The 22,500-nt window shown below is 35.8% G+C and overlaps 7 protein-coding genes across 7 annotated transcripts; all 7 read right to left on the reverse strand.

The window, feature by feature from the left end:
- Window positions 1–318: 318 nt before the first annotated feature.
- On the reverse strand, window positions 319–1,426 carry LOC125027453 (pro-resilin-like). The gene is made up of 2 exons (XM_047616530.1): window positions 1,406–1,426; window positions 319–777 (listed from the first exon to the last, which is right to left on the reverse strand). Exons 1-2 carry the CDS (start codon window positions 1,415–1,417, stop codon window positions 412–414), a joined length of 378 nt encoding a protein of 125 aa, XP_047472486.1. The 5' UTR covers window positions 1,418–1,426; the 3' UTR covers window positions 319–411.
- A 2,305-nt stretch (window positions 1,427–3,731) lies between these two features.
- On the reverse strand, window positions 3,732–4,345 carry LOC125026812 (pro-resilin-like). The gene is made up of 2 exons (XM_047615413.1): window positions 4,334–4,345; window positions 3,732–4,097 (listed from the first exon to the last, which is right to left on the reverse strand). The coding sequence occupies exons 1-2, from the start codon at window positions 4,343–4,345 to the stop codon at window positions 3,732–3,734; spliced, it is 378 nt and encodes a 125-aa protein (XP_047471369.1).
- A 1,569-nt stretch (window positions 4,346–5,914) lies between these two features.
- Window positions 5,915–6,202, reverse strand: LOC125026813 (pro-resilin-like). Its single transcript, XM_047615414.1, has one exon. It carries the CDS (start codon window positions 6,200–6,202, stop codon window positions 5,915–5,917), a length of 288 nt encoding a protein of 95 aa, XP_047471370.1.
- A 5,154-nt stretch (window positions 6,203–11,356) lies between these two features.
- LOC125027454 (pro-resilin-like) lies at window positions 11,357–11,899 on the reverse strand. Its single transcript, XM_047616531.1, has 2 exons — window positions 11,878–11,899; window positions 11,357–11,775 (listed from the first exon to the last, which is right to left on the reverse strand). The coding sequence occupies exons 1-2, from the start codon at window positions 11,887–11,889 to the stop codon at window positions 11,410–11,412; spliced, it is 378 nt and encodes a 125-aa protein (XP_047472487.1). The 5' UTR covers window positions 11,890–11,899; the 3' UTR covers window positions 11,357–11,409.
- A 4,262-nt stretch (window positions 11,900–16,161) lies between these two features.
- LOC125027451 (pro-resilin-like) lies at window positions 16,162–16,858 on the reverse strand. Its single transcript, XM_047616529.1, has 2 exons — window positions 16,838–16,858; window positions 16,162–16,744 (listed from the first exon to the last, which is right to left on the reverse strand). Exons 1-2 carry the CDS (start codon window positions 16,847–16,849, stop codon window positions 16,379–16,381), a joined length of 378 nt encoding a protein of 125 aa, XP_047472485.1. The 5' UTR covers window positions 16,850–16,858; the 3' UTR covers window positions 16,162–16,378.
- A 1,501-nt stretch (window positions 16,859–18,359) lies between these two features.
- Window positions 18,360–18,797, reverse strand: LOC125026814 (pro-resilin-like). The gene is made up of 2 exons (XM_047615415.1): window positions 18,786–18,797; window positions 18,360–18,689 (listed from the first exon to the last, which is right to left on the reverse strand). Exons 1-2 carry the CDS (start codon window positions 18,795–18,797, stop codon window positions 18,360–18,362), a joined length of 342 nt encoding a protein of 113 aa, XP_047471371.1.
- Window positions 18,798–20,829: 2,032 nt separating this feature from the next.
- LOC125026815 (pro-resilin-like) lies at window positions 20,830–21,316 on the reverse strand. Its single transcript, XM_047615416.1, has 2 exons — window positions 21,305–21,316; window positions 20,830–21,195 (listed from the first exon to the last, which is right to left on the reverse strand). Exons 1-2 carry the CDS (start codon window positions 21,314–21,316, stop codon window positions 20,830–20,832), a joined length of 378 nt encoding a protein of 125 aa, XP_047471372.1.
- Window positions 21,317–22,500: the final 1,184 nt, after the last annotated feature.

Raw genomic sequence — 22,500 nt, forward strand, 5'->3', positions numbered from 1 at the left:
ATGTACACACACACACGCATATATATAAGTATATATGCATATATATATGTATACTGTATATATATATATATATATATATATATATATATATATATATAAATCGCACTCCGATGTACAATCCTCTAAAATCTTGAGTTATCAGTGGACCAGGGCATTTGGAGAGGATTGTGCATCACATTTAAACATTAGAAATATTTGTTTTAAATACAGTTTATATGTATGTATTTTGGTTTACCAAAGAAAAATGTAAATTTCGAATCTACGCTTTTGATGCTACAGAAGCTTATAAGTTAGACAAGGAAGGACAAAGTGTTATAGTTGAGTTTGCTAGTTTATTATATATACACAAATATTTACGATCAATAAATATTCTTGGAAAACATGACTGATAACTATCCTGGCTAACATATCTTAAGCATAAGAGGGGGTGGGTGGCTTGTAGGAAGGCTGAGGAGGACCATAGGAAGCCTGTGGTGTAGGGTACTGAGCCTCTCCTTCATAGGTGACATCAGCCACGTAACCGGAGTCTCCGTTGACAGTGTAGGTGACCCTCTGCAGACGACCGTCCGGAAGTAGGACGTAGTAGGATCCCTGTGTATTGTCGCCATCACGGGTTTCTTGATGTCCGAAGTCGTTGCCAGATGGTTGGTCATTTACGGCGTAGTTGAAGTCGTACTTGGCAGGTGCGTAAGAGGGTGTGGGAGCGGAATAACCATATGTAGGCGGGCTATCTGGGCGGGCGATGGTGACGACCACAAGGGCGGCCAGAACAAATACCTACCGAAAATTACAACTATTAAATCTATGATTTTAGAAATATTTACAGTAACTGACAGAAAACGTATGCAATAATGTATAGCCATAATATCATCTTTAATATCGTACCAGAAAAAGGCCCCAATAATATTGGTATGAAGTTAGAAATTCTTAACCAGTAAACAAAAGTTCCACCAGGTCTGGGAGCAGAGCTTACAAACACAAGAGCAATCAGTACAAATAATTACCCGAAAAAATATTTACGTGATCATATTTATAGAGTAAGGTCATATATATGATCCATGCATTTAGAAATGTCAACACTAAAACACCGAAGGCTATTTATAACATATCTAATAACATATAAAAATATACCGGGAAGATACCGTACAAGATTGGCGTAGATTAAGATTTGTTTTGCCTGTTTACAAAAGTAAAGCAGAACAGCGCCATTACTGAATTTCAACAACCGGAAGTACATCTCTCCTTTTCAGATCAAATTCTCGGCAACATATTTCATTTAGATAATGTTAGGAGGTTAAGCATTGTCTTTTCTGGACAATCGAAAGGAGGCATCTTAAAAAGAGATGAAAGTAAATATTTGAGTAGTAAAGTGAAATAAGAGTGATATGTGAACACGGGTACATGCCTTGAATGCCATGATGTCAGATGAGACTGCAGTGAGACTGACGAAGACGGTGAGCGTTCTTTCTTTTATACAATGTCCAAGGAAAACTCCGCCCATATGATGACGTCAGGAAATATTCCAAGTTAACCCTGACTCTTCTTTCAAGTAAGTTTCCTCTCCGGCGGTATTACACAAATGTGAGATGTTAATTTTACTCTAAAGGACTATGTGGAAGCTACTTATTTGGTATTATACTGAACGTATAATAGGGATCTATATGGATAGTTTTGTATGGGCAATATATCTCTATATGACTTTTTAGATTTTCGGTTGCTAAGTCCAGGGCAAGAAGATGCATTCTTAGGATTAGAGATTTGGAATGACTGATAACCATTTTACGATGTGCTGCATGGTAATTTGGGAATGAATGGCCGATTGGTGGTGATTGGTATTAAAATGGCAAGTGCAGTATTGATAACATAGTTTTGTTTTATTGTCATGCTTTATAATTCATAAATCAGCAATCCTGATTATTTTAATGATCAGAAATGCTAATATTAATCTGATGATTGGGAACTTCATAAAGCTTGGGGCAATCTCATTAATACCCTAACTTTTGATTTACAAATATTACTCTTCTCCGATCCTAGTCAATACTAATAAATGGCTACCCACATCAGAATGGCTAATCATTGGTAAGAAAAGCGTATGTTCGATTAAGGATTCCCTTTACAGATACACAAAAATCATTCTGATCCTACAAAGATCCTCATTTACTCCAGCCTCCCATAACAACCTTGCTACTTGTACATTACTAGATCATGGCGATATAGTAAGAGTCCAAGTTGAGAATGCCCACAGAATTTGAATTTGAATTTCAGAAAAATCGCATTAATTAATTGTAACACCACGTACGATATCCGGAGTCTCAGTTTTTATATATAATATACATGGCATTCTTTATTTTATTTTTTACTAAACAATCGATATTGCCTTTACTGAACCAAGAACTACCCAACACGCTGCATTTCTGAAAAAAAAGGCATACAAAATAACCTTTACTTAAGCTGCCATTGCAATCTATAGTGAAAATGCCATAAGTGTGTTACTGAGTTGTTGAGGTACAAGTTATATTTATTTTCTTCATAAATCCTCCGCTCTCAGCCTAGAGTGGCCGCAAAATATTGGGAAAGAACTGTGCATAATATCTAATCTTAAAAGTTATAATAATAATAATAATAATTCAGCTTGTTTGTTTTTCTTTACTAACTTAATTATGAAGAGATGTATATTTCAAATTTATGCTTTTGTCGACACAGATATTTAAGAGTCATGTAAGGAATGTAAGAGTGTTAAGAGGTCGTTTGCATAATTGATATGTATTATACACCAATATTCTCTATCAATCAATCTTCCTGGAGAACATGGAGTACAAAGAAACAAGATTTTATATTGATCCTGTCTAACAGGTTTTAAGCATAGGAGGGGAGGGTGGTTTGTAGGAGGCATTTGGGGTGGAGTACTGAGCTTCTCCCTCGTAGGTGACTATCCGCAGGCGACTGTTGGTAATGCATTACCAATTGGTGGATTGTTGACAGCGTAGTTGAAGGCATACTTAGCGGTACTTATTAACCAATTCTAATCCAAGACTATAGTAATCAATAACTTCCTATATCAGAACGGCTAGTGCTTGGTAATAGAAGCGCATGGTCGGTAAAGGATTTTGTTAGTCCTGTATATTAATTACGAGATCGTATCGGTATGGGAAACAGTCCAATGCATATATAAAGAACTGCTTTCAAATAAATAAAACTTTCACCACTATCGTGCCACTTTATATAACCTCGTATACCACGTCTTGTATGGATGGATCCTGTAAGTCAGTTATTTTTATCCTGCCCTAAATTAGTTTAACTTGCTAAACAGATGGACAACATTACCTTGTATGAGCGAAGGACTGCCAACCAACATTGCTGTCATGTAAGACTCGCTTCTCTGACCAGCATATGAATATATCTAGCAAAGACACCACACGAGCCTCCCCCCCACTTTTGAAGATCAAAGACTGATCTTGTACACTGCCAGCGTAGAAGGACAGTGTATAATGTTTAATAGATAGAAGGCATATTACTTTTGATTTACCTTAGTTATCATAATAATAACATGGGAAATAAAAACTAGATTATGAATATACGCTATTGACGGCACAAAGGTTTTTGAGTTATTCAAGGAATGCAAATCTTCTTATTTAATATGTAATATATACACAATCCCGGTCAATAAATATTCATGGCGAACATGGAATATATATAGATATATGACTGTTATTTACCCTAGCTATTATGTTTTAAGCATATGAGGGGGTAGGTGGCTTATAGGAAGGCTGAGGAGGACCATAGGAGGCCTGTGGGGTGGGGTACTGAGCCTCTCCTTCGTAGGTTACATCAGCTACATAACCGGAATCTCCATTGACAGTGTAGGTGACCCTCTGCAGACGACCGTCGGGAAGTAGGACGTAGTAGGATCCCTGCGTGTTTTCACCATCGCGGGCTTCCTGATGTCCGAAGTCGTTGCCTGATGACTGGTCGTTTACGGCGTAGTTGAAATCGTACTTGGCGGGTGCGTAAGAGGGTGTGGGAGCAGAGTAGCCATATGTAGGCGGATTATCTGGACGGGCGATGGCAACAACCACAAGAGCGGCCAGTATATATACCTGCGGAAAATTACATTTACATGACTATATTAATATAGTGGATTCAGATATGCCATATTATGGAGAGCTTTATATTGCATATTAATAATGTATAATCATATTTTGGATACCGAAAAGAGATTGGGATACGACTGGTGAAGAGTTAGAAATATCAATCAACATATGTAAATCAGAGAAGCGTCATGGAATGAAATAACCGTATTATTCTGTGATACGTGAATAACACAGATACATGCCTTGAATGCCATGCTATCAGGATGAGTTTGCAGGGAGACTGACGAATGCTGAAAGAGTTCTACCTTTTATACAAGTGTCTAAGAAAAAACTCCACCCACGTGATGACGTCAGGAAATATCGTACCAGCAATGTAACCTTGATTCTTCTTTCGAGGGAATTTTTCCCTCCCGCGATGTTACAGAAATGTAAAATGTAAAAGTTATGTTTTCCAGTGTTAGTTTATGCTATGGAGATGTATATGAATATATTCATATGAATAATCTATGGGTAACGGCCCCTATATTGCTAGATTTTCGTTTGCAAGCATCTGTAGATTTGAGATTTGATGTTATTTGAAATAAGGAGATGGTAGTATTTGAAGATCTTAAACAGTCAACCGTTACACTTACGATGTGTTGCATTGTTATCCGAAAATGGTTGTGTGACTTGTGATCGTTATTCAAATGGTGAATACGATTGATCGAAGTGGTTGTTTCATGATTTTAGTGACATATAACTTAAGCAATCAGTAATCATTAAAAAAAGTGATTGCGAATGCTAGCATTACAGTGGTATTAATTGACGTCTGTAAACAGTTTACACTGGGCAGTTCATTGTGAAGCTCATTCTAATGGAGTGGAGCAATCTCAATGCTGTCAAATTTTCTAATTTGCCAATTTAAAATTCTAATCCAAGACTACTGAGTGGCTACCTATATTAAAATGGCTATTCCTGGTTAAGAAAAGCAAATGCTCGGTTAAGTATTCCCCTTAAAAATAAAGAAAAAGAACACAGTATATTAAACACATATAGAATCCAACAAAAATCTTGACCTACTCCAACCTGCAAAGACGACTTTGCTATTTATATATTTATTACTGGATCGTATCCATATGGGAAAGCTCCAAATCCAGAATAGTCCGCTACATGACAGAATAGTATTTTAATCATTCTGAACTATTTAACTGCGATGGTGGACGTGCTTCTGTCATTCACTTTGAATACCACGCAAGATCGCCAGATCCACAACATTTTATATGTTTATCATGCCGTGCATTGTTTTAAATCATACTAAACAATTAGGCAATATCATCTGGTGTGAATCAAGGACTGGCTATCAACCCAGCTGTTTTAACAAGGAATGGATCTCTAACAGTAAAACAAAACAGGGTTATGAATATCACCTTAACTAAGACGCCAATAGTTTATTACTGAATCTAGTGAAATGAAGATTATACATACACACACACACACACACACACACACACACACACACACACACACACACACACACATATATATATATATATAATTTTATTTCTTTTCTCCCGTACATGGATCATGTGCACTGAGCCTGAAGGGTATCAGGATTTTTAAACAATATATTTTTATTTGTCTCCATAACATCTAAGTATAAAATAGGTTTTGTATATACGCGTTTGACGACACACTAGCTTACTAATCCCGAAGGGAATGTAAGAGTGCTAGAAGTAACGTCTGCTGATTTGATATTAATGTATAGAAATATTCAAGATCAATATTTTTTTTGGGGGGAGTATAGAGTAGAAGGGTACATGACTGATTATTATTGTTAACATGTTTTAAGCATAATAGGGGATGGGTGGCTTATAGGATGGCTGAGGAGGCCCATAGGAGGCCTGTGGAGTGGGGTACTGAGCCTCTCTCTCGTAGGTGACATCAGCCACATAACCGGAGTTTCCATTAACAGTGTAAGTAACCTTCTGTAGGCGACCGTCGGGAAGAAGGACATAGTAAGATCCCTCTGTATTAGCGCCATCACGGGCCTCCTGATGTCGCGTAGTTGAAGTCGAACTTGGCGGGTACATAAGCGGGAGTGGGAGCGGAGTAACCATACGTAGAATGACCATCTGGAAGGGCGATGGCGGCAACCACAAGAGCGGCCATTACAAATACCTGCCAAAAATTATACTTATGTGGTCATATTGATTTTAGTAGACTTTTACATGTTTAGCATATTTGATAATATGAATACCGGGATGAGACTGATGACTTCATAAAAGTAAACCAAAACTTCATCAAAAGTAGAATCAACATTTTGGTATTTTCTTTAATCAATGTATTTCTGAATAATAATAAAAAGAGACAAAACTCATTAAAAATTATGAAAACTAATATCCAAGTATGGAGGGAAACGAACATATTCTCAGTGAATAATGAGACTGAAACGAGAAAATCTCTACCTAAGTCATAACGTCAGGTAATATCCTCCTAACAAGTTAACCGTAATTCTTCTTTCAAGCGAGTTTTTCCCTCAGGCGATATTAGACAGTGTAGATTTCTTTAGTTTAAAGAACCATGTGAAAGATATGTATTAAGAAGAATGGAAAGCAATCACTATTTGCAGAATATGAACCTTTCAGACAATGAATAGCAATGAATACTATGGTACTTGAAATAAAATTTGAAGCTGATGGAAATGTTAAACCTTTGCTTTGTGCAAACCATAAGATGGCTTTCCTAATTTGAGTTTAGAATGGAATGTGAATGACATTTCTCGAAATTTCTTAGGACATTTACAGTATATATATACATATAAATATATTTGTACACACACACACACACACACACACACACACACACACACACACACACACACACACACACACACACACACACATACATCTGTCTGTACACACACACATGTATATAAATGCATCTATGTCTGTATACGCAGACACGCTCACACATATATGAAGGCATCTGTCTGTACACACACACGCACACAAACACATATATATGCGTTTGTCTATATATTTATAATTATATATCTATCTGAATATGTATAAACACATATTTGCAGTCACATCTCTATATCTATATATATACACACACACACGTATTTTTGTCTTTATATGTATGTATATACATATATGTAAATTCATTTATATACAAACATATATATCCATAATAATAATTCATAATAAATTTATCAATTACTCTGATATAGTCTATGATATAATTTACGATTTATAATACATTTAAAATACAATTTACAATAAATGTATACTATAATTTATGACAATATTAGTTATATATTAGTGCAATTATAGTAAAGTCGAATTTGATGTCTTTCAATTCCTGACCAACTAGAATCAACAGATAATTCTAGGGCTTTCACATTTCCAAGAGAAAGATCTGTGTCTGGATATAGAGAATAAAAGTGTGAGAAAATGTTAAATTTGCCTCTTTAATATCATATTTGAAATATATATATATATTAACAGTTATTTTCCTTTAATATTTCTAAGCGTAGGAGGGAGTTGGTGGCTTGTAGGAAGGCTGAGGAGGACCATAAGTGGCTTGTGGGACGGAGTACTGAGCTTCTCCTTCGTAGGTGACATCAGCCACGTAACCGGAGTCTCCGTTCACAGTGTAGGTGACCCTCTGGAGACGACCATCGGGAAGAAGGACATAGTAAGATCCCTGTGTATTGTCACCATCACGGGCTTCCTGATGTCCGAAATCGTTGCCAGATGGTGGGTCGTTTACGGCGTAGTTGAAGTCGTACTTAGCGGGTGCATAAGCGGGTGTGGGAGCGGAGTAACCATACGTAGGCTGATTATCTGGGAGGGAGAGGGCAGTAGCCACGAGGACGGCTAAAACGAGTACCTATAAAACAACAGATTAGTATTACTTGGGTAATGAATTGAGATATTTGATCGAAATCTCTGTAATATCTAGAATACTGGACATATTACTTATGAAGCTCAATGGATTATGCTTATACATGCCTTGAATGCCATGATGTCCAACGTTGTGGTGAGAATGATATAGCGATAATTTCCTTCTGTTATATAACTGTCGAAGTGAAAACTCCGCCCCGATGGTGACGTCAGAGAGTATCATCCCAACTCGATTACCTTGAGACCTTCTGTGACCGAGTTTTCCCCTTCGTTGGTATTACACTTATGGTTGACGGTCTATTTGTAAGTTGTATTCTTCACGCGGGGAAAAAAAGTAAAATTCATGAGAAAGCGAGACTGCCCCTCCTCTCTGGTTAACAAAGAATACAAAGAGATTATTGTCACAATCACAAAGGCTGACTAACAGGTAAATATACCAGTGCCAGACTGATGATACATTTTAATACATCTGAACTGACCAGTTGTATTCATGCCATCACGGGCCATCACAGATAGATTTTTGTTGCGGCACATTTATGTAATAAAATACCCTGCATAATTTGCGATTTAGTTTAATTTAGATAAAAGTTAATTTAGATAATTTTTTTAAGTGGTCTTTATTCATGAATCACTCGTATCGAATAAGAAATACAAAAAGCATATACTATGAACAATATATTAATGCATATTACCCAATACTGTAATTTATACCCAGCCTTGTATTCTGTCAAACAGTATACTTTTACTTCAGCTCTTAAGAAGCTGCCTTAAACACTTTTTTTTCTTTTTAACCCAATGCCGTCGGGGAAAATGAACAAAAAATGGGGAAAATGCTGTGCCCATTTTCTATTATTTTTGTGAAATGTCTGCTCATAGATGGCTCTGCTAGTGCTTAGCCACAAAGGAGTCAATTAGTAGACCTTGTGACCATACGTGATTTGAATTGGCGGGAAAAACGTGTTTTGTACTAGTGCTATGGATATCGATGGTGTTATTTTTATTATAAACATTATAATTATTATAATGTTTTTTAATATTAGTAACAGCAAAATAAGATAATGTAAAATATTTCGTAAATCAAAGAAAAGGGTGAACGGGCGAGACGGGCAGTACTCCTAACTGGCTCATTGGTGACTTAGTACAAGTATAGCCATCTATGTGTATAAACAATCAAAAAAGTACTAACAGTGGGCAAAGCACGTGTCTACCGTCGTATCCGTCGGCAAGGGGTTAAAGATTGCGAATTGGTTTTAAAAGGAAGAGAAAGTTAATAGAAATAGAAATCATAAACTACGAAAATAAAGCTTGCATGTTACAGACCACCAGCATAGTGCATGATCATGCGTATATTTGACAAATGTTGAATTTTAAGATTTCACTAATTGAATGAAGTAAAAAAAAAAAAAAAAAAAAAAAAAAAAAAAAAAATGCACACAGCTACTTTCCCTGTAAAGAATGTCGACTTTCATTAGAGGGAGTCAAACATATAATTATATCAATATTGTCAAGATAAATGATAGTAGGTAAGTTACATTAAAGAAAATTCTCTAATATATTACTGTTTGAAATATCAATACGGGGACGATACATTTTGCACACTCTAATTCGTTATTTCCCATAGTCCTTTCGCATGAATCTAGTGCCATAATTTGCCGCAAAACTGTAACTCAAGTACATGCAAAATACATGGATTATTATTTAGAATTTGACGTAAATCATGTAAGATATAAAGTCCAGTTAGGGGAAAATATCAATGGAAATGGTCAAGCTAATTCAATATCTAACTTTATTAAAAAACAAGAATTAGGCTTGTTAGAAAATTAGGGATGGCTATGAAAGATGAGTAAGTGACACCAAACCATGAGAGAGAGAGAGAAAACAAATAGTATAATCCAAAGCGATAGAATTTACTAGTAAACTTCCGAAAATCTAAACTGCTAACCCCTTCAAGTAGTTGACAAGTAAGCATTAAAAATTGATATGTCAAAACGCTGAAGTCAGTAAAACAAAGGTTTTCAACTTGTTCTCCTGAACACTAGTGTTCAAAACAAAACAACGCCCATGTGATAGTCTGGCAGAAAATCACCCGAACATGCTTATCTTGGGCTCTTACGTAACCAAAGTTTCCCCCGCCGGCTATGTTCCGTGGAATTCAGGATGAAAGTCTGTGTCCTGAGGTTTGCTTTACCTTCAACATAACGGTGCTAATACTAAAAGAAAGGGAAAAAAATATAAATATATAAATATACAAATTGAAGTGCATATGAAAGAAACTAGATGGTTGCATCAGAATATGTATGTACATATGTATGTATCCATCTGGTAATATGTATTTTAAATTATAAAGAATCGTTGGCGAAAACTGTAGAGGATGGTATCGATAAGTATTTCGGATGGTGGACATAAGAAATGGGTTATATAAATAAATTGCTGTAATATGCAAAGGACTTCTCGATAGAATAATTGTAATTACACACAAACGTGCGCACGTGTTTGCATATGTGTATATTATATGAATATATATATATATATATATATATATACATATCTATATACACATGTGTTTGTAAACACAGAATCTATATATGCATAGACGCACACACACACATATACACATATGTGTGTATCTATCTGTTAATATACCAAAACACAAACACACACACGCACACAATTATACATGTATATATATATGCATCTATATATGAACACATCTGTATTTATGTCTATAACTATCTATCGGTCAATCAGTCTATCCATATATATGTATCTATATATACATATACATAAATGTATGTATCCATTACACACACGCATATATGTATGGGAAAGCAAAGAGATATACGTATCCCTGTATGTGTGTGCATGTATTTACAGCGAGTGATCTATGAACTGTTCTGAACAAATATACATGCCTTTAATGGAATTCTGTCAATTTGTTGTTGGAAGAAAATGTTATTTTTTGATGGCGGCAAAGGTGTGTGGCCTGAGCATTACTGATGAATCAATATATATATATTTATATACAGTATATACTTACCCATATACGCACACATATTTTACATATATTCATACATATAAACAAATCTTATGGTATCTACCTACTAGGAGAATGTAACAACTGGGAATGCGATTTGTTACAAAACATATGACCAAAATTTTCTTTCTAGAAGTATTCGAGGATCGAATTCATAGTCTGTTTATGTAACATTTATGATTTACAAGGATTGAGTATCGGTAAATATGTTGCATTTTTTTAAGCATAGGGAGGCGTGGGTGGGCTGTAGGAGGGCTGAGGAGGTCCGTAAGTGGCTTATGGGGCAGAGTACTGAGCCTCTCCTTCGTAGGTGACGTAAACAATAAATTATTATAGTCGGCTTATTTAATATTAATAATTTACAAAGATTGGGTATCAATAAATATATTATATTCTTTTAAGCATAGGCGGGTGTGGATGGGCTATAGGAAGGTTGAGGAGGCCCATACGTGGCTTGTGGGGCTGGGTACTGAGCCTCTCCTTCGTAGGTGACGTCAGCCACGTAACCAGAGTCTCCGTTCACACTGTAGGTGACCCTCTGGAGACGACCGTCGGGAAGCAGGACGTAGTAGGATCCCTGTGTACTGTCGCCATCACGGGCTTCCTGATGTCCGAAATCATTACCAGATGGTGGGTCGTTGACTGCGTAGTTAAAGTCGTACTTGGCGGGTGCATAAGCGGGTGTGGGAGCGGGGTAACCATACGTAGGCTGGCTGTCTGGAAGGGCGATGACGGCGACCACAAGGGAGGCCAGTGCGAAAATCTGCAAGACAAATATACGTTTTAGTGTTGCTTATGTATTGTTACCTTTGATCAGCTCGGTAAACGGTATAATCATGTTAAATAAAAATACGCTTAAACATACTTTGAATGTCATACTGCTTCTATTTTGAGACAAAGCTGGACAAGACGAGGAAAGTTACTTGCATATATACAAACGAACAAGAAAAACTCCGCCCACATTGTGACGTCAGGATTTAACATCACTGTTGCCTTGACTCTTGCTTTGACCAAGTTTCCTCCCTCAGTGATGCACCTGCGGCCTTAGTATTGCGTAAAGTCTACATTATTCATGCATTCTTCGTCTAAAAATACTTGGTCATGAAATGTCTATATTGTTGGTAAACTACCATTTCATATATGTTATAGGCCTACCCAAAAATTAAATAGTTGAAAAAGGAATACTGATAATGATAAATGTTACCTTTTACTCTGTCCTAATAGGGATGGCTAGCCCAGATAAATGATTTAGCTATTTAAACTGCCAACTTATTACTGTAGCACTGAGTTGGAGAGGAAGGAGGCAAGGAACACGTGCTCCTTTCTATAGATGTGGGAACTATTATGTTATGTAGAACGGTTCAATGACGTATTATATGTCATTGTCAAACAATATGGGTTAACCCAATGAGCGCGGGTGGCACGACTACAATGCCATGCCCACTGTAATAAAAGTTTTATGTATTGTCTTTACACATAGATGGCTCTACAAGTGCTTAGTCACCAAGGAATCAGCTATTAGTCCTACCTTTCTCTTCTGTTTACCCTTTTCCTTCATTTTTTGAAAGCTTCACTTCTATTATTTTATTGTCTCTGGATTTATTAATATTTGAATACCAATTTAATACTCATGATATCAATATGATTGATAACAATGTCAATATTAGTAGTACTGGAAAGAAAAACGCATATTTCCGCCGATTCAAGGAATGGGGAAATCAGGATCGGTCACTAAAGACCCTTCTGCGAAAGTTCTGGGACCCTTAACCATTACCCCTTTTCTACCTGAGGTGTCGCAAGCCCCGCTTTTCAAAATCCGGGTTCTGCCCATGTACCATGTACGTATATATGTATGTATAGTGTGTGATTTACAAACGCATGTGTACACCCACATATATACATATATATATATATATATATATATATATATACGGCAAGTCGTGTGTGATTTATAAACTTATCAACACGGTATACATATACTTATGCATTTACTGGAGTAAGTTTTTATATACATACATAAAATGTATATTTATAGATATACACACACGTTTGTACAAATACACAAATATGTATACATATGCACATATATATTTTTATATGTATTTGTATGAATATATACAAGTTTATATATGTGTATATAAGGACACGTACATGTATGTGTGTGTGTATTTATAGAGATTGATATATGAACTGTTAATATCTGTGAAGGACAAATAAACACACCATTCATTCAAATCTGCCAAAGACACTGCTGGGTGATTAAGCTATTTTTGGACAAAGACAATTTTATATATTTTACATACATACGATATATATATAGTACTTATATATGCACATACATGCACATATATACTAAATCTACAAGACTGTAACAACTAAAAATGTGATTTATTACAATATGCTCATATAAGACAAAAATGTTCCTTCAAGAAGTAGGCGAGAAAACAGAGGAAAATAAACAATAAGTTATTATAGTCGCTTTATTCAATAATAATTCACAAAGATTGGGTATCGGTAAATAGATTATATTATTTTAAGCATAGGCAGGTGTGGATGGGTTATAGGAAGGTTGAGGAGGCCCATACGTGGCTTGTGGGGCCGGGTACTGAGCTTCTCCTTCGTAGATGACGTCAGCCACGTAACCAGAGTCTCCGTTCACACTATAGATGATCCTCTGGAGACGACCATCGGGAAGCAGGACGTAATAAGATCCCTGTATGTTGTCGCCATCACGGGTTTCCTGATGTCCAAAGTCGTTACCAGATGGTGGGTCGTTGACAGCGTAGTTAAAGTCGTACTTGGCGGGTGCATAAGCGGGTGTGGGAGCGGGGTAACCATACGTAGGCTGGTTGTCTGGAAGGGCGATGGCGGCGACCACAAGGGAGGCCAGTGCGAAAATCTGCTAGGCAATTTTACATTTTAGTGATATTTACGTATTGTTATCTTTGATCAACTCGGTAAACGTTATAAACATGTTATATAAAAACATACCTTGAATGCCATGCTCCTTTTACGTTGTAACAAGACTGGCGAAGACAATGAAATTCCTATATTTTATACAAATATACAAGAAAAACTCCGCCCATATTGCGACGTCTGGGTAAAAGGTTGCTTTAACTCTTCTTTTCGATGATGCCCCAGCGGACTTAGTTGCGTAAGGTCTACATTATTCACAAATTCGTCTAAAATACACGTTCATGAAACTTCGATTGGAATACTACCAATATTGTTTTCGATAAAAATTGTACAGCTTGGAATTGTTTATATGCTTTTGAAAAAAAAAAAAAAAAAGGGCTACATACTTAATGAAAAAAATGCAAACTGGGAAAAAAGGAATGAAAGGATTATAGACAAAGTTGTAGTCTGATGAATAGAGTTGAACCTTATTTTTAAAAATCTACATTGGCAAGGCTGAAAACTGGTCGTCTTCAATAAAAATACATACATGAAAATATAAATGCCATATTCACCTATATGTCGTAGATTAACTAGTTAAAAAAGTAATAGTAATAATTACATTTTACTCAGTCCTGATAGAGATGGCTAGCCAAAGCAAAGTGATTTAGCGATTTAAACCTATTGTCAACTTATTACTGTAGCATTAAGTTGGAGGAAAGGGTGGTAGCAAGGAACACGTACACCTTAAGATATGTGAACTTTTGTTGTGTAGATTATTTCAACGACGTTTTGTATATATCATCGGTAAAATAGTATGGAATTATATAGAGGAACATAAGACTCATTTGTGGCTACATTTTCAATTTGCTGATGTAACATACCTATGGTACTGCAATGGGTATGACCCTTATAACACTAAAACAAAGTATATATATATATATATATATGTATGTGTGTACACTCATATATCATACACTAATGACCTTTCATTGCAAGGGTAGGTATAGACTGCTGAATAATTTACCAATGATGCATATATCATTGGTGAAAAAGCTCAGTTATGGGAAGAGCCTTTTACCCCTTTCCATATTTCTACCAGGTGTCAGGATTACGCCCATGCACTCATAAAGATGTATTCACCCTTCTCATCTAAAATAAATTTCTTATAGTGCGGTATTTTTTACGGATACTGAAGGCGTTTGAGTAATGGAAGAATGAGAAATATATTACACTCATATATTGTGTATGATAAAAAAAGGTATATATTGAGTGATTAACAAATTCATGTGCACACATACATATTTATATAAATATATGCACTTGTTTGTTACATTTATGTACATACATACATACATGCATACTTATGTGTGTGCGTGCCTGTGTACACAAATGTATGCATATACATGTATACACAAATATACATAAATATATTTACACACGTGTATGGATATATATATACACACCTATACACATATATGCGTGTGTCCATGTGCGCTTGTGTTTGCGTATGTGTATGTGCGCGGGTGTATACATACACAAATATATATGTAAATATAAACAGGCATACATATATGTATATATACACACTTATACACATATATGCGTGTGTCCATGTGCGCTTGTGTTTGCGTATGTGTATGTGCGCGTGTATACATACACAAATATATATGTAAATATAAGCAGGCATACATATATGTATATATATACATATGTATACGTGTATGTAAAAGACAAATTTGGGTGTAATTATACAGACTGATATATGAACTGTTAATTTCTGTGATGAACAAATAAACGTCAAAATGGCAAAATGTTGGGAGATTATACTATTTTTGATGACGACAAGAATATATATTTCTATTATAATGAATGTATACAGTATATGTGTATACAGGACATACATATATATATACACATTCATATATACATATATATACATACATATTTATACATATATACATACATATACTTACATACATATGCATATATATACACATACTTATACATACATACATATATATATATATATATGCATATAAATACACATACATATATATGCATATATATACATACATATATATGCATATATATATACATACATATATATGCATATATAAACATACATATATATGCACATATACATATATATACATACATATAAAGACGCAAGACAGACAAAGATGGAAAAGATTGGGAGAGGCCTACGTCCTGCAGTGGATTGACCCAGGCTGATGATGATGATGATGATGATGTACATATACTCATATATATACACCCATGTACATATATTCGTACATACACACAAAATGTTTTAACTAAAAATGTTATTTGTTGAAAAATGTTGACACAATTATTCCTTGTAGAAGTACAGGAGAAAACAGAAAAGAGGAAAAAGACGTTATTATGGTGTGCTTATTTAATATCAATAACTTATAAAGACTGGATATCGGTAAATATTATATATTCTTTTAAGCATATGAGGGCGTGGGTGGGTTGTAGGAAGGCTGAGGAGGTCCGTAAGTAGCTTGTGGGGCGGAGTACTGAGCCTCTCCTTCGTAGGTGACGTCAGCCACATAACCAGAGTCTCCGTTCACACTGTAGGTAACCCTCTGGAGACGACCGTCGGGAAGCAGGACGTAATAGGATCCCTGTGTATTGTCGCCATCACGGGTTTCTTGGTGTCCAAAATCGTTACCAGATGATGGGTCGTTGGCGGCGTAGTTAAAGTCGTACTTGGCGGGTGCATAAGCGGGTGTGGGAGCGGGGTAACCATACGTAGGTAGGCTGTCTGGAAGGCCGATGGCGGCGACCACAAGGGAGGCTAGTGTGAAAATCTGCAAGGCAAATTTAAATGCTTACATATTGTTACCTTTGATCAACTCGGCAATCGGTATAAACATTTTAGATAAAAATACGTTTAAACATGCCTTAAATGTCATACTGCTTCTCTTTTGACAAGACTGGTGAAGACAAGGAAATTACTTGCATTTATACAAGGGAACAAGAAAAACTCCGCCCACATTGTGACGTCAGGACTTAAAATCACTTGCCTTGACTCTTGCTTTGACCAAGTTTTCCCCTTCGATGATGCACCTGCGGCCTTAGTATTGTGTAAGGTCTACATTGTTCATGCATTCTTCAACTAAAAATACTTAGTCATGAAACGTCTATTACAATACTACTGATGATGCTTTAGAAAATCTGAAAACTGGTCGTCATAATGGAAAGACCAATACAAATCCATAGATGAAAATACAAGCCACATGTTCAATTATTGTTGGTAAATTACCATTTTACATCTGTTATAGTCCTACCAAAAACTAAATAGTCAGAAAGGAATAGTGATAGTGATGAACGTCACCTTTTACTCAGCTCCTGACAGAGATGGCTAGCCCAGGAAAAATGACAGTGATATAAACTTGCTGCCAACTGTAGCACTGAATTGAAGGAGGAGGAAGGCATGGTACACGTCCTGTCTTATGAACTATTATGTTATGTAGAACAGTTCAACGATGTTTTATATAATTAATTGTTAAACAATATGGGATGATATAGAATATACGATGACTCATCTGTTACAGAATTTCCCTTTCGTTGATGTAACACATGCCTGTATGACCTTGCGTATATATTTATATCTATGTATATATCTATATATGTAGGTGTGTTATCACACATATATCGCACGCTTGTATAGTGCCATTACGTTGCCATTGAATGTTAAATAGTTCACCAATGACGCACATCTCATTGGTGAAAGACCACCTCAAAGACCCTTCCTCTGCGAAAGCTCTGAGAGCCGTACCCGTTACCCTTTTTATACCTGAGGTGTCGCAGCCCCGCTTTCTAAAATCCGGGTTCCGCCTATGTACTCACAAAGATGTATTCGACATTGTCATATACATTTTTGTGTTCTAACACATATTTTTTTCTGGAAATTCATTGATAGTAGTCTCAATAATGGAAGCGAGAGAGAATGTATATACACACATGTATATGTATACACATACATATGTATGTATATGTATGTACATATAAATGTTTATGTAATTGTATATATATAGAAAGCAACATGTACGTGTGTGCTAGATTATGCTATTTTTTGGACGATGACAGTGTTATGTGGCCTTAGCACTACGGAAGAATTCATATTTCTATTAAAAACAATACATGTATACAGTACACATATACAATATATTATATATATATATACATATATATACACATACATAAATGCACACATATTAATTTACATTAAATCTGATGGTCTAAAAGAATAACTATAAACGTGCTCGTATATGACAAAAATGTTTCTTTTAGTATGGGAGAAAACAGAAAAGGAAAATATAAATTGCTATTAAGTCTGCTAATATAATATAAATGATTTATAAGGATTGTGTATCAGTAAACATATTAAACATAGGCGGGTATGGGTAGGCTGTAGGAAGGTTAATGAGGTCCATAAGTGTCTTGTGGGGCCAGGTACTGAGCTTCTCCTTCGTAGATGACGTCAGCCACGTAACCAGAGTCTCCGTTCACACTGTAGGTGATCCTCTGGAGACGACCATCGGGAAGCAGGACGTAATACGATCCCTGTGTGTTGTCGCCATCACGGGTTTCCTGATGTCCAAAGTCGTTACCAGATGGTGGGTCGTTGACGGCGTAATTGAAGTCGTACTTGGCGGGCGCATAAACAGGTGTGGGAGCGGGGTAACCGTACGTAGGCTGGCTGTGTGGAAGGGCGATGGAGGCGACCACAAGGGAGGCCAGTGCGAAAATCTGCAAGGCAATTTACGTTTTGATGTTTACATATTGTGTACTTTGATCAACTCGGTAAACAGTATGAACATGTAAATAAAATACGTCTAAACATACCTTGAATGCCATGCTCTTTTTAAGTTATGACAAGACAGGCGAAGACAATGACATTTTTATTTTTTATACAAATATACAAGAAAAACTCTGTCCATATTGCGACATCTAGATATAACAGCAAGGTTGCTTTGACTCTTCTTTTCGATGACATACGTGCGGCTTTAGTTGCGTAAGGTCTACATTGTTCATGCATTCTTCGGCTAAAATACATATTCATGAAACTTCCGTTAGAATACTACCAATAATGCTATCGATAAATAATATATAGCTTGTAATTGTTTCTATGTTTTTGATAAAAAAGATAGATATTGAATGGTGAGAATGCAAACAGGAAAAAGACGGAGAGAAGAAATGAAATTATACGATAGGTTGTAGTTTTTTTTTTCCAATATACATATGTGGTTTTCATTTATCTCATTTTGCGTATATTAGCAAGTCTGAAAACTGGTCGTCATGCTGGAAAGACGTCAGTACAGATAAATAGATTGAAAACATAAATGCAATATTCACATATTTGTTGGTGATAAATATCTTTTACTCAGTCCCCAGATATGGCTAGCCCAAGTAAAGTGATTTAGCGATTTAAACTTACAACTTATTACCTGTAGCTGGGAATGGGAAGAAGAGGGTGGCACGAAGCACATGCCCATTTCTTAAGATATGTGATTTTTTTATGTATGTAGAAAATTTCAACGACGTCTTAATTAAGTCATCGGTAAAACAGTATGGAATAATATAGAGAGATATACGACTCACTTGTAGCTAAACATCCATTTCGCCGATGTAAGACACACTTGTGGTATTGTAATCTATATCTATCTATATGTTTGTGTGTGAGTGTATATACTCATATATCATACACTCATTTAGTAACATTTCGTTGCCAGGGTCGGTATAGACTGCTAAATAGTTTAGCAATGACGCACATATCTTTGGTGAAACACAGCTCACCTATTGGAAGGCAAGACACCTCAAAGACCCTTCCTCCACTTTTACCCGTTTCCGCTTTTCTACCAGAGGTGTCGCTTTCCCTCTTCCACGAGTCAGGATTACACCCATGCACTCATAAGGATGTATTCACCATTGTCATCTACGTTTTCAATTTCTTTTTGTGCATTACTTTTTATGGACAGTCATTAAAAATCGTTTGAGTAATGGAAAGACAAGAGAGAAATATATTACATATAATGTATATTGTGTATGTGATAAATGAATCTATCTATCTATATCTATATATTGTGATTAACAATCGCTTGTGCACACACACACACACACACACACACACACATATATATATATATATATTTGTAACTTTTAAATATATATACATATATGTATATGTTGTATTTATCTATATATCTGTATATATGTGTACACATGCGTATGTATATACATATATATAAATATACATATATACATATATACACGTGTATGTTTATACACATATACATATACACACACACACACATGCATACATATATATATATATATATATATATATATATATATATGCATGTGTGTGTGAAAACATATGCAGATACACACATATGCATACATATATGTATGTATATATACATGATTATGCATGAGTGTATATAAACATTTTATTGTGTATGTACGTGTATTTAGAAAGACTAATTTTTGATGACGGCAAGCTTATGTGGGTGTAGCATTACGCAAGAATTTAAATTTCTGTTATAATGAATACATATATACAGAGCATGTGTGTATACAGCACATACATATATATATATATATATATATATGCACAGACACATATATGCATGGATACATATATACATGCATATATATACAGACATACGCATTTACATACAAAGATATACTTATATATAAACACAAAAGCTGGGAGTTTACAAGAATGTTATATCTGAAAATGTGACTTGGTACAAAACACTGACAAAAATATTCCTTGAGGATATAAAGGAGAAAACAGTTAACAGGAAAAATACGTTATCTTGGTCTGCTTATTTAATATTAATAAATTATAAGGGCTGGGTATCAGTAAATATATTGTTATATTCTTTTAAGCATATGAAGGCGTGGGTGGATTGTAGGAAGGCTGAGGAGGTCCATAAGTGGCTTGTGGGGCGGAGTACTGAGCCTCTCCCTCGTAGGTTACGTCGGCCACGTAACCAGAGTCTCCGTTCACACTGTAGGTGACTCTTTGGAGACGACCGTCAGGAAGCAGGACGTAGTAGGATCCCTGTGTGTTGTCGCCATCACGGGTTTCCTGATGTCCGAAATCGTTAGCAGATGATGGGTCGTTGACGGCGTAATTGAAGTCGTACTTGGCAGGTGCATAAGCAGTAGTGGGAGCGGGGTAACCGTACGTAGGCTGGCTGTCTGGAAGGCCGATGGCGGCGACCACAAGGGAAGCCAGTGCGAAAATCTGCAAAACCATTTTACATTGTAGTGGTGTTTACGTATTGATTTTTTTTTTTTTTCATAAACTCGATAAACGGTTTTAATATGTTAAATAAAATTGCGCTTAATTATACCTTGAATGCCATGCTCATTCTATTCTGTGACAAGACTGGCGAAGACAATGACATTCCTATCTTTTATACAAATGTACAAGAAAAACTCCGCCCATTTTGTGACGTCTGGATATAACAGCAAGGTTGCTTTGACTCTTCTTTTGACCAAGTTTCCCCTCTCGATGATACACCTGCGGCCTTAGTTGCGTAAGGTTTACATTGTTTATGCATTCATCGTCTAAAAATACATGTTTATGAAACTTCCACTGGAATACTACCAATAGTTCTCTCGATAAAAAAATTACAGCTTGGAATTGCTTCTATAACTTTGGTTAAAGAAGAAAGAGAAGGCAATTTTAGATACAGAATATAATGGAAACAGGAAAGGACAGAAAAAACAAAGAACAAAATGATAACCGAGTAGAATTAACAGCTTTTTTCTCCGTTTTCCCATGTACGTTATTTTTCTTTGCCGCATACTGGAGAAAATATTTACATAAAATATAAGCTAATTCCATTTCATACCCGTTATATGCCCACCCAAAAATGGTTTAACGCAAAAGGAAAGTATGTCTCTTTTATTAGATATGCGAATCGTTAGACTATGTAGAACAGTTCAAAATGTCTTATTTAAGTTCTTGATAAACCAGTATAGGATAATACAGTATATACGACGACTCATTTGTGGCAGAATTTCCCTTTCGATGACGTAACACATGCTTGTGGCATTACAACCGGTATGACTGATAATGGTAAAATGAAATGTATATCTATATCTATCTACATAGCTATATGTGAGCATTTAGGTATGCGCATATGACTAATGGAAGAGAGAGTGAGAGAGAGAGAGAAGGGGGGGGGGGGGGGGGGATTTCGCGGCTTTATAAGAAATGAGCAATATTTCTTTTCTCGTGAGCTTTTACTGACATAAAAATGATTTACATTTTGGCCCTAATTAAATTTCGTAAAATTAATTCATATGCGGTGCCATATTTCTATACATCCGCTTTTGAGGAACATTTAAATTACAAAGTATTCCCTTCTCTGACGCGGATAAAACATGGCTTAATAATGACTGAAGATGTAAGTCTACTGGATTCACAGTTCTTAACTTGGCTGGAATAGCTAGCCTGGACTTTCTGAATTTCTTAGTCATTGGAGTTTTTTTTTTTTTTTTTTGTCTACACCATTTCCACATTTTACGAAATAACTTTCCT

This window comes from Penaeus chinensis, chromosome 7 (assembly GCF_019202785.1).
Source record: "Penaeus chinensis breed Huanghai No. 1 chromosome 7, ASM1920278v2, whole genome shotgun sequence".
NCBI classification, from domain to species: Eukaryota; Metazoa; Arthropoda; class Malacostraca; order Decapoda; family Penaeidae; genus Penaeus; species Penaeus chinensis.